This window comes from Mustela nigripes, chromosome 13 (assembly GCF_022355385.1).
Source record: "Mustela nigripes isolate SB6536 chromosome 13, MUSNIG.SB6536, whole genome shotgun sequence".
NCBI lineage: Eukaryota > Metazoa > Chordata > Mammalia > Carnivora > Mustelidae > Mustela > Mustela nigripes.
The window spans coordinates 104,478,560-104,491,966 of NC_081569.1; the positions used below are offsets into that span (position 1 = coordinate 104,478,560).

A 13,407-nucleotide genomic window follows, 5' to 3' on the forward strand; every position below is an offset into this window, starting at 1 on the left:
CCAATCTCCAAAGCTTTGGAGTTATTGTTTATTTTTTTTTCTTTGTTTTTCCTCATCTCCACCCGGCCATAGCCTGTTCCCTCACTCCATATGATTTATTGTTGCATTTAGTTAATTCTTTTTGTTTAGTATAACTTGAATGCCTCCTCCACTGCTACCTACCCCTCCAGATTTTCTTTTAGCACCTTTTGGAAACAAGGGAAAAAAATGATCAACAAAGTTATGAGGAAATTTATGTTTTTTTTAATGGAAATCTTATATTTTCCAAATTGGGCATTTAAATTCTATTCTTTTCTATTTCTAAGTATATGTGTTTGTTTTGTTTTGCCTATGTCTTGGTAGGGCTTTTGGCCTTTATAATAGAAACATTCTAATTTCTGATCATGCCAAAACAATAAATTATGAGAACTTAAAAGGAGAAGTATCTACATACACTGTCAAATACAAATTTGACATTTGGTAGTCATTGCTATGGTAACTTAAGAGTAAACTACTATTACTTATCCCTCAACAGGTGATCCTAAGACATCTGTAACCACTTTTTAAGGAATTGTGGATATTGCTCCTTTAGTTTTACTTCTTTGGCGAGGTTATATCTCCACCAAATTGTATTATCATTGTTTACATGTTTTCCACAGAGCTTTAGACATAGAGCCCACTTTAAGTCTAGTAAAGTCTGTTGAGGAAGTTTTTCTCAATTTTATGTACATTCATATAAGGGAAAAATTATAACCTATTTGGAATATTAATATATCTATACAGCTTCTGATATCAAGCATACAAAGTACTATAAAAGTGAGTAGGCGTAGCCTATAATGTTATTAACTGATGTATCTGAAACTAGAAGGAAGGAAGTTTTTGTCTTTGTATTTATTAAGCAGCTACTCTTTCTTTAAAATCCTCTGTAGTCATTGGATCTTTGTGTTTTGATTTTTATTATTCATTTATATATTTATTTATTTTAAAGATTTTATTTATTTGAGAGAGAGAGAGCTTATGAGAGAGAGAACACAAGTGGAGGGGAGGGGTAATGGGAGGGAGAAGCAGGCTCCCCACTGGGCAGGTAACCCAGCTCTGGGCTGGATCCAGGACCCTCGGACCATGACCTGAACCAAAGCTAGACACTCAATCAACTGAGCCACCCAGGTACCCCTGTGCCTTGGTGTTTTGACCAAGATCTATCATAGAGTTTCCTGTTGCCCTGTTCTTAGAAATATGAGTTGTTTTCAGATGAGAACATTTCAGGTGTATGCAAGTCCTTTTTATCACTAAATTCTGAAGTGATAGGAAGAGACCATGTAAGTAAAGTTTTCATCTGGGTGTTTTCCTCCTTTTTATGATTTGTTAAAGAAGGTGTTCAATATGTGAGTTATCCTCGTATTCTCTTATGTAATATTTTTTATTTTCATTTTTATTCTTCCTCTTACTTCCTTATACACATTATGTTTTCATCTCTAAAATTTTAACAACTCAGATTTGGATTGCAGGCATGTTTCTTGCACACTTACTCTGAAATTCCTTTTTTTTTTTTTTTTTTTTTTTTTTAGTGGAAGGAACAAGCAATGGTGCCTTCCAGCTTTTTGTTGATGCTGGGGTTCCTGTGAATTCAGATATGATTAGCCATTTTGTGAATGAGGCTCTTGCTGAGACCATTGCTGTCATGCTGGGTGACAGAGAAACAAAGAAGCAAGGTCGTGTTGCTACAAGTGTTTCTGGGGATGTTTCAGCAAACAGCACATACTTGCCGGTAGGAGTGACTCTCCTTTAATGACTTGGAGTCCTGGGGTGGTTTTGATACATTTATTAAAAAACAGTAAGATAGACAAATTTTAAATTAGGTATCATAATAAGATCATAGCTTGTGGTTGAGATTGATTTTTTTGCTATTATATTATAGTAATATTTTCCCTAGCATTTTACTTTAAAAGCTTTTAAATTTATAGAAAAGTTGAAAGTATAATACAATGAATGTCTGTATACCTTTAATATTTACCAATTGATAACTTTTTGACAAATTTTATGTCCTTATATGTTATATATTCTTTAAAAATTATTTGAAAGTTACAGATATTATGACATTTCACTTCTGAAAGCATTAGCAGTTATCTCCTAAGAATAAGATACTTTATTATATAATCAAAATGCCATCATTATACTCCTGAAGAAATTTAACATTGATATGTTAATACTACATAATATAGAGCCCATATTTGAATTTCCCTGTTGTTCAAAAATATCCTTTGTAGATTTTATTAAACTCAAGATATAGTCAATGTTCACACATTACTTTGGGTTATTATATAAACTACTATTTTTACTCTTTAAAAGATGAGATGATTATATTAAAATTAATATATTATATTAAAAGATAAAATATATTTTAGGCACTTCTGTTGTTTCCTTCATCAGCCTTGCTATGCTAAATAGTTTTTAATCTATTATAGGAACATGGAATTATACAAAACTAAAATAGACTTTATACTACTACTACCAGCTGTTTAAAACTTTATAGTCACTTCTAATTCTATAGATCATGAAGGTATCATTTTATATAGATGAAACATTTAATCTACCTCACTTAAGATATAAACATAAAGTTACATGTTTGAATTTTATAGAGATTGCTATAATGTAATTGGCGTGTTGTGGTTAGTGTGCCAGAAATTATGTACATAGTTTTGGTGTGTGTTTTTTCAGCCCATTGGTCATGCATGCAATGCAGTTGTTATCCGAGTTATGGATTTCTTTGTGCCAATTAACGGTGGTGTGTTTTCTGCCCATATACTGCATATACTCTTATGAGGGCAATTGCATGAGAAAATGTAGAAAAATCTGTGAAAGAGGCAGTCTATACAATGTTAAGTGTATGGACTTGGGGAGATCTGAATTCGAACCATCAGCTCTGTTGCTTTAGTTTCATATATATAATAGAGAAGACCCATAAAGTTTAAATAATCAGGACTTCACCAGAATCTACTTGCTGAGTATCTAGGAGGGCAAACTCCCTTCTCTCACTGCCATATTGTTCATTATGTCCAGAATTGTCATGACTTTTCTTGATACTTTGATCTTCCAAGTATACATTAAAATACAGTTTTCAAGTGCCATGAAAGATTTTGTTGGAATTTTTGTGGAAATTGATCCTATTTCGATTAGTTTAATTTGGAGAGAATTGACATCTTTATGGTACTGTTAACATCTTAGCTAAGATTTTGTGGAAGATATAGTGAGATGATGAATGTAAAGAGCTTCATCTACTGCCTGGAACTTGGCATTCAATAACTAATTGTTTATCATCATTGTCCATTACCACTACTAATTAGAATACCTTAGATTCTCTGATAATGATGGTTAGTAGAATTATATTTGACAACAGTGCTCTTATGCTATAGTTTTATGTAGTTAAAAGGAAAGAAATAAAGTCTGAGAATATACTAATTATTAAGCAGTACCATAGAATTTCTAATATGCTTCATGGTTTTAAAATTGCATATCAATTTTCAACTCATAATCAGAATAAAGGCTAATTACCCTCCTCTATGCAGATGTTTCAGAATGAGGAGAAAAAAGATAGTATATTTGAAAAATAGCTAAAAGATATGTCTAGACAGTTAACACACAAAAAAGAAATACAAATGGCCCATATACATATAAAAAGATGGTCAGTATCACTGATAATAAGAAAAAAAATCACTGAAACCTCACTTTTACTTATATAATGACATTGTGTAGAAAACCTTGGGGAAATGGGAATTCTCATATCTTCTTTTGGTTAGTGTACAATAATATAACCCTGCAGAGGGAAATTTGGCGATATGTATTCAAATTAAAAAAGCAATTAACCCTTTAACCAAGCAGTCCCACTTTTAAGAAGTTATTCCGCAGATAATCTATACACACATGAAATGTCTTCAATCAAAATTATGTTTGATGACTCTGGGGAAGGGAATTAGGGAGGTAAGATATGGCTAGGAAAGGAGACTTAATTCACACTATTGTTTACTTTTTCCTTCCTCAGTACTTTCCATCTCCACATTGTCTTCATTTCATCCCCTCCACCCCTGCTTTTTCTTATCCTTCCATTACTTTTCACAAGCTCTGTTCTTTTGTGCTAAAAGGCTGCTCTTTGATATATTGTCAGTTAAAACACTTCCTTTCTGTTACATGGCCTCCCCAGCTTGTGTTTGCATTTCATCTTCAGCTGTATATTCACTGTGTCTTCCTCTCTATGTTAGAAGAGGGAGCCTTAGCTTTCTTTGGGGCCTACTTCAGAGGCAGAGCTAGTGCAGTAGCCTGAGGCTCTCTGCAGGCTAATCTTGAAACTCACAGCTAGAAGTTCAAGGTAGGGCTCCATTTCCTCCCATTCATTTAAATTCTTTGTAATCTTGAATGAACTCATTTCATTATTGGACATTATCGGTTTTGGGTGATTATACGATCTTGAGTGATTATCAATACCTTGTTTTATTTATTTTAGGCAAGAGTATGTACCCCAGTGGCTACCCCACAGCCAACTCCTCCTCGCTCACCTTCGTCACCTCCTAAGGAAAGTGTGTTAGTAAAAACTCCAGATTCTTCTCCCTATGATTCAGATCATGATTTAGCTATTCCTGCAGAAGAAATATTTGCTGGAAAAGGTAGAAACCTTATTTCTGTATATCAGTTTTCATCTGATAACTATTACATAAGATTACATAGTTTATTTTATAAGATGTTTTGTAGATTAATATGCACATACATTTTGCTTACTAGGTTTTAGTAAATCATCCTTTCTTGCAAGGAAACTAAGAAATTGTTTGCTACTTTTTAAAGTATGTGATCTAGGGGTGCTTGGCTGCCTCAGTTAGTAGAGCATGTGACTCTTGATTTCAGGGTTGTAAGTTTAAGCCCCACATTGAACTTAGAGATTAGTTAAAAAAACAAAGCATCTTAAAAAAAAAAAAACTTAAAAAAGTATAAGATCTTATACACACTTAGACCACTTTTAAGTTCAGGGGCACCTGGGTGGCTCAGTGGGTTAAGCATCTGCCTTCAGCTAAGATCGTGATCCCAGAGTCCTACATTGGGCTCTCTGCTTATTAGGGAGTCTGCTTCTCGCTCTGCCCCTTACCCTCCTCGTGCTCTCTCTCTCTCTCTCTCTCTCTCTCTCAAATAAATAAATAAATAAATATTTTTAAAAGATTTTTATTTATTTATTTGACAGAGATCACAAATAGGCAGAGAGGCAGGCCGAAAGAGAGAGAGAGAGAGAGAAGGAAGCAGGTTTTCTGCTGAGCATAGAGCCCAATATGGTGCTTGATCCCAGGACCCTGGGATCATGACCTGAGCCGAAGGCAGAGGCTTTGACCCACTGAGCCACCCAGGTGCCCCAAAATGTATATATTTTTAAAGGTACATGTCTTTTTTTTTTTTTTTTTTAAGATTTTATTTGACATGGAGACAGTGAGAGAGGGAACACAAGCAGGAGGAGTGGGAGAGGGTGAAGCAGGCTTCCGGCTGAGTAGGGAGGCTGATGTAGGGCTCAATCCCAAGATCCTGGAATCATGACCTGAGCCAAAGGCAGATGCTTAATGACTGAGCCACCCAGGTACCCCAATAAATAAAATCTTTAAAAAAAAAATACTACTTTTCAGTTCATGGCAGTATAAAAGTGATGGGTCTTTTCAAGATTATATTCTTATACGTTACTAAATTAATTTGGGAATTTTCCCATTAATGGCCATCATCATCATCATCATTGCCATTATTTGTACACCCAGATGTTAAGAAATTCCTGAAGCAACATAGCTTGCCTTCCTATGGAGTTGTTTATTGACTTTTATCTTTCAATTTCTTTTTAAACAAAAAATCTTTAGGAAATGAAACGCCTGCCATCACACTTGTTAATACTCCAGCGGTTACCCCTGCTACTACCCCTCCTCCTGCAGTGGCTTTTTCCCCAACTTTGTCAGAGATTTCCGTTGATAAAGTGAAGCCATCAGGTCCAGAGCTTCCTAAGCCATGGAGTGACGGAGACCTGCCACTGGAAGAAGAGAATCCTAGCTCTCTTCAAGAAGAACTTCATCCGAGAGCTATGTAAATGAGGACATACTCCCTTTCAGTAACTGCATTTCTTTTGTTGACATATATAATCCATTAAAAACATCAGAAATGATGAAGCTTTATAAACCACAAGCTACTTTATACTTTTGTAGGAAGAAGCTTCATGAATTTCAAATTTTTAAAATTTTCACCAGATTTACTTATGCCTTTAGTTCTTTTTTAAAACATTTTCTTGTGAAACAGATTAAAATAGATATTGTCATAATATTGTTCATAAAACAGAAAATGATTTCTCTCCAGAGCAAATCTTCATTTACACTGATCGGTTAACTTTTATATTACCATACAGATTTATCTGAGAGATGGTAGAACTTTCAAGGTGGTCTATGATTAAAGCATGAAAACAATTTTAGAAAAATAAATCTTGGTAATTATAGTAGTGCAGATTATAGAAGTACTTTGCTAAGGGAAGCATTTGAATCTGGTTTTTTAATATAAAAATTAATATAGGCCTTCAGTGACCTAAATGCAAAATATGTCTTTTTCTTCTTAGTGTAATGTCTGTGGCCAAGGAGGAAGAACCTGAGAGTGTGGATTTCCCTGCTCAGCCTGCACCTCCAGAGCCCCCACTTCTTCCTGGCACCAACGCCTCTTCCCTCACACAGATGCCAGGTTCTGATTCATCAACAACAGAGAGCACCTTCAGCGTTACTGTCACTGAAACGGAGACTCTGGATAGACCCATCTCTGAAGGAGAGATTCTATTTAACTTTGGTCAAAGAGGGACTCCCAAGAGTAAGTTAACTTGTATCAATTAATTTCACTGGTTAGATTATGATAATTCCTCAGTAATACTTTTCTATGCCAAGTGCTTTTACTTAAGTTTCAAGATTAAACGTGGTATAATAGAAAGAATATGGACTCTGCACTTTAACTTTTCTATGCCTTAACTTCAGAAGAAAGGAAAATCTTGCTCACAAATCTCACCTTCCAAAAATAATACCACTCTTAATAGTTTGGGGTATGTCCTTCCAGTCTGTTTTTTTCTATGCATATGTAGATACCTAAATACGTATGTATATGTATTTGTGGGGGTGTATTTTTACCTTTAAAAATAAGATCATACTATATATGAAACCTGAATTTTTTGAAACCCGAATTTTTTTTTACCTAATAAGATATTGTGGACATCTTTCTATATCAGTATATCTAGCCATACCTCATTTTTTTTTTAGTTGTGTGTGGTCTCTTAAAACAATGCCATAGTGGTTGGCATGTAGTTTGCTTTTAGTATTTCCATACTAACTCTCCAGTAACCATTTTTTACACACATATTTTGTGCACCTATCTGATTAATTTCTTTGAACACACTCCTAGAAGTGGAATTGCTGAATCAGAATATGCACCTTTAAAATAGTGGTACATTACCAACATACTCTTTAGAAATATTACATCATGTTATTTAGGAATGCCTCTTTCTCAGTTTCATGGTTACCACTGATATCTATAGCTCTTTTTAATTTCTGACAAGCTGGTAGGTAAAACGAAATTCTCATATTTGTTATAAAATGTACTTTAAAAAAAGTGTGAGATTGAGTAGCTTGTGAATTATTATTATTTATGAACAGTATTATTTACGAACGGTATTTTGTGTAAGTTTAAATGTAAAATTCTATGGCTTTGTGGTCAGGTTATTTACTAAGTTTATGTTCTGTTTTCTAAATTTTTACAATGTAACCTGTAGTTTTAGGAGACGAAGGACTGTATCTGATGAACCTAAATGATAGCTTATCCAGTACTCTGCAAGACGCCCTTGAGATGGTAAGAAATTATTGGCTCCATATTGATTCTGACACAAAGAATATTTTGATGAATTTGTTGCCATCGATCAGGGTTTTCTCTCAGATATTTGAGTTACAGGTATAAAATTTAATAAAATATCCATGAAGGAATTTAAGCTTTGCACATTTCATTATCATTTTTGTATGTTTCATTATCATAATTATGAGAATGAAAGTTATTAACCTCTGTGTATCCAGTAGTTGAAAAATATACAGTTAATACAATTAAGTAATGAAAATCAAGCCCAGTCAAATTGTCATATGGTATAGTGCCTTTATAATATTTCAAACAGGGCTTTATCTGTTTAACCTGCTCTCTTAGGATATATTTGTTATTTTTCCCTAATCAGGATTATAATTCTTTGTGCTAAAAATAATTGAATTCTTTGGCATAAGAAAAAGAAACTGAAATAGGACATAGTAGTACCAGTACTTCCTAGTTATTACCTAGCTCTTTGGAAGTTGCCATTTAAAAACATGATTATGGGGGCTCCTGGGTGGCTCAGTTGGTTAAGTGCCTGACTCTTAATTTTGGCTCAGGTCATGATCTCTGGGTCCTGGGATGGAGGCCTGCATTGGGCTGTATGCTCAGTGGGGAGCCTGCTTGAGGATATTCTCTCTCTCTCTCTCTTTCCCTTACTCCCTCTCTCTTCCTCCGTCCCTCCCCCTTCCACTCTCACAGACTTTCTCTCTCTATCAAATATATAAATAAATCTTTAAGAAAGTATTTATATTATTTCAGGGGTGCTTGGGTGGCTCAGTTGGTTAAGCAGCTAACTCTTGATTTCAGCTTAGGTCTTGATCTCAGGATCATTAGTTCAAGCCCTGCATTGGGCTCAATGCTGGGTATGGAGCCTATTTAAAAAATATATATATAAAATAAGTATATATTTTACAATGGAATACTATGCAGCCATCAAAAGAAATGAAATCTTGCCATTTGTGATGATGTGGATGGAACTAGAGGGTATTATGCTTAGAGAAATAAGTCAGTTGGAGAAAGACAACTATCATATGATCTCCCTAATATGAGGAAGTGGAGATGTAACGTGGGGGCTTTGGGGGGTAGGAAAAGAATAAATGAAACAAGATGGGATCGAGAGGGAGACAAACCATAAGAGACTCTTAATGTCACAAAACAAACTGAGAGTGGCTGGGGCAAGGGGAGATAGGGAGAGGGTGGTGGGGTTATGGACATTGGGGAGGGTATGTGCTATGGTGAGTGCTGTGAAGTGTGTAAACCTGGTGATTCACAGACCTGTACCCCTGGGGCCAAGAATACATTATATGTTTATAAAAAAAAATTTTTTTTAATTAAAAAAAATTTTTAAAAAATAGGTATATATTTTAAATAGGTACATATATTTTAAATATGTATATATTTACTTACATATATGTGTGTATTTAAATTATATATATAATTACAATTATTGCAATATGTGTAATATCACTTAGTATTATAATATATGTAATATCAATTATCACATATCCACATAGAACTATAATACAGAAATGATAATAGGAATTTTCTTTTGAAATATTATTAAGGAATAGCAATCTATATCTATCTACATATATTTTTTAAAGAATTTATTTATTTATTTGACAGGCAGAGATCACAAGCAGGCAGAGAGGCAGGCAGAAAGAGAGGAGGGGAAGCAGGCTCCCTGCTGAGCAGAGAGCCCGATGTGGGGCTCGAACCCAGGACCCTGGGATCATGACCTAAGTTGAAGGCAGATGCTTAAACAGCTGAGCCACCCAGGCACCCCTTTTTTATATTTTTAACCACTCAAGGAAGGGAAGGCAGTTGTACTCAACTCTCATCTACCTTTATCTATAGCTTTTGCTAAGCATTGCTGTTATTTTTGCTCTTTTTAACAAAGTTTGATAATTTTTGACATATGTATATATCTGTAAAGCCGTCAAGATAATGAACATATCACCATCCATCACTTCCCAAAGTTTCCTCATGCCCTTTTGTAATTTGTCCTTCTCATCTCTTATCAGTCCCCTTATCCCCCCACATATCTACCGTGCTACTGGTCTGCTTTCTGTAGCTATAATTCATTTGCATTTTCCAAAATAACAGAAATGAAATCATGTGGTATATATTCTTTTTTTCTGGTTGCTTGAACTCAGCACAGTTATTTTGAGATTCATCTATGTTGTAGTGTGTAACATAGTTAGTTCCTTTTTATTGCTGTGTTGTATGGATGTACCACAATTTGTCTGTTCACCTGTCAGTGGACATTTAGGTTGATTCCAGTTTTGGCTATCACAAATAAAGCAACTATGAACATTTATGTACAAGTTTTATATGGACGTATGCTTTCATTTCTCTTGGGCAAATCCCTAGGAGTGGATTGGATAGATATGTGGTAGGTATATGGTAAACTTTTAAAGAAAAGCTGTTTAATTTGATCTGCTAAAATTTTGTGTTGGCTTTTGCATCTATGTTTTATAGGAATTATATTTTACAGGAATTACAAGAATCTGCAGAGTTTTGGGCTTTCCTCAGGCATATGGTTAAATTGCGTAAAGACAGTTTTACCCTTTTGAGTCTGGCTTTAAAGATTAATGAGGCAAGACCAGAGCAGTACTCACTCTAAGGCTATTCGTTCCCTGCCGTGGAGGCAAGACCCTTGTAGGCACTCCAGCCAGTGCCTCATTAAATGTGGTTTTCCAGCCTGCTTGGTAGGAACAACTATTACTCTAGCCTGTGTACACGCCCTGGGCACTTGTTGGAGCTAGTCTTTAGTTTAGCCTCACATGGTTAACTCACATGCATGTGCTGATCAGTTTTCAGTGCTCAAAGTGGACCCTCTGCAGATCTCCAGAGTTCTCTCCCTGTGCAGCTTTCACTTTTCTGGGAGCCTGGAAACTCCCACAGGCAGTGATCTGGAGCAGTCACAGGGCTCTCCTGATTCGTTTCTTTCTTTTTTTTTTTTTTTAATTTTATTTATTTATTTGACAGAGATCACAAGTAGACAGAGAGGCAGGCAGAGAGAGAGAGAGAGGAGGAAGCAGGCTCCCTGCTAAGCAGAGAGCCCGATGCGGGGCTCGATCCCAGGACCCCGGGATCATGACCTGAGCCGAAGGCAGAGGCTTTAACCCACTGAGCCACCCAGGTGCTCCTCCTGATTCGTTTCTATCTCTCAGGGGCCACTGTCTTTTGTTACCTGATGTCCCATGTCTTGAAATGTAAATTTTCACATACTTTGTCCATGTTTTAGTAGTTTCAAAGAGTTTGGTAAATCTGAAAGTAAAGTCTGGTGGCCTTAATATCTCTCCATTATACTTGATGAAAACAGAGAGATTGGTGTACTTTTGAAAAGTCATGTCCTTCTGTCCCTTTGTAATCATAATGCCAGAAGTTCCTGTGAAACAGCCACTTGAACTGATATAAACTAGGACTATATATTAAATTCACTGGGGGAGGTTTTAAGAAATATGCATGCTGGTTCCAGCTTCTGATAGGTGGATTTGGTAGGTCATGAGAGTTATATGGTGTGTATGTGTGGCCAGTTAGAAGCCTAGACCTGTATATTTTGAAAAAGTTCCCAGTGTTCTCATGTATGTCCTTTGTTATATGTGACATCTCATTTTACAGATGAAGTTGAGTGAGGTTCAATAGCTTGTCCATGTCACATAGCTATTCAGTGACAGATACACAACTCTTTCTACACAGATATGTGATACCTTTACTTTTCATTTTAAGCTATTAACTGTATATTTTGAGTTCTAATTGGGCTATCTGAATCCTAAAGCTTAAGTTACAAGGGGCTGGCTGTGTGTGGTGGAGATTTCTCAAGTCCATAAGCAGCTTTGGAGGCTAGGTAGCATCTTTATGTTATTAAGGATACTTAATAGGATCTATAATAAGGATATCATTAATCGTATAATGATGCTGAATCTGGAAATTAATATATCCAAGTAACAAAATTTGTTAAAAACAATTTGCTTTACTATATACAGGGGTGTAAAATAATGCATTAAGGAGATTTTTTTTGGTAAGATTTTAATGGTACAATTACTTGTCTCACAGTACTTCTCTATTGCAAGTCATTGAATCATTATGAAGAGAGTGAAAATCACTTTTATTATTTTTTTCTATTTTTTATTTTTTAAAGATTTTATCTATTTATTTGACAGACAGAGATCACAAGCAGGCAGAGAGACAGTAGAAAGCAGGCTTCCCGCGGAGCGGAGAGCCCGATGTAGGGCTTGATCCCAAGACCCTGGGATCATGACCCGAGCCGAAGACAGAGGCTTTAACTCACTGAGCCACCCAGGTGCCCCGAAAATCACTTTTATTAAATAATATGTGGGGAAGGCAAAAATGAGATGTCTTTATTTTCAGAGAAGCATTAAACTAACATTTGGTTTACTTAATATGTCATTATGGTATTTTTACCCATCCTTAGAACTTTATCATGGACCAGAGAATGTTTAAGTTTATAGTGAGTTTGTAAGTTTGTTTAAAATAATAGCTAAACCCAAATGGGACTAAATGGTAACATCTCTTTTTTTCTTCATTTGAAACTGAACTTTTAATGTTTTTGGTAAGCCTAAATCAAATAAGTTACAAATTCATTTTTTAAAAAAGATTTTATTTATTTATTTGACACAGAGAGATCACAAATAGGCAGAGAGGCAGGCAGAGAGAGAGAGAGAGAGAGAGAGAGGAGGAAGCAGGCTCTCCGCTGAGCAGAGAGCCCGATGCGGGACTCGATCCCAGGACCCTGAGATCATGACCTGAGCCGAAGGCAGAGGCTTAACCCACTGAGCTACCCAGGTACCCCTACAAATTCATTTTTAAAAAGATTTTATTTATTCATTTGAGAGAGAGAGAGCAAGAGTGAGAGTGTGGGGTGGGGAGAACAACAGAGGGAGAGGGAGAAACAGACTCCAGCTGATCCCAGGATGCTGGGATCTCAAACTGAGCTGAAGGCAGAGGCTTACCTAACTGAGCCATGCAGGTGCCCCAGATATGCTACAAATTCATAATGAAGTCAAGTGCAGAAGTATAATCCTAAAAATCCAAGAACAACCTAAGTCATATCACCAACAGACATTTATCTATATACAGCTGGGGGATAAAGACTGACAGTAATCTGGAATTAATAAACTTTATTTCATTACTAGTAAAATGTTAAGTAAAAAGTACTACTGCTGGAGTTAAAAATCTTGTTAATAGTTGGATTTACAGGGTGCCTGGGTGGCTCAGTAGGTTAAGCCTCTGCCTTTGGCTCAGGTCATGATCTCAGGGTCCTGGGATCGAGCCCAGCATAGGGCTCTCTCCTCAGCCGGAAGTCTGCTTCCCACCCCCCCGCCCCGCTCTGCCTACAGAGGCCTACTTGTGATCTCTCTCTTTCTGTCAAATAGATAAATAAAATCTTTTTTAAAAAATTGTTGGATTTACAAGGGAATCTAGTTTCTCTGACTCTGAGCCCCATACCGTCCTGCATCTTTGGGACAGGTCTTATTTAAGGTGCCAGGAAGCCTAGTTTGGGTCCTCCGGGGA

At 36.0% G+C, this 13,407-nt stretch overlaps 1 protein-coding gene across 12 annotated transcripts in view; it reads left to right on the forward strand.

Moving 5' to 3' along the window:
* KIAA0586 (KIAA0586 ortholog) overlaps nt 1-13,407 on the forward strand; it is a 140,218-nt gene that overhangs the window by 58,638 nt on the left and 68,173 nt on the right. For all 12 annotated transcript variants that reach the window (XM_059373298.1, XM_059373305.1, XM_059373297.1 and 9 more), the window contains 5 exons: nt 1,548-1,747; nt 4,478-4,637; nt 5,856-6,075; nt 6,596-6,837; nt 7,787-7,863. In XM_059373298.1, coding sequence (XP_059229281.1) covers nt 1,548-1,747; nt 4,478-4,637; nt 5,856-6,075; nt 6,596-6,837; nt 7,787-7,863 — 899 coding nt within the window. The remainder of the gene's footprint in view (nt 1-1,547; nt 1,748-4,477; nt 4,638-5,855; nt 6,076-6,595; nt 6,838-7,786; nt 7,864-13,407) is intronic.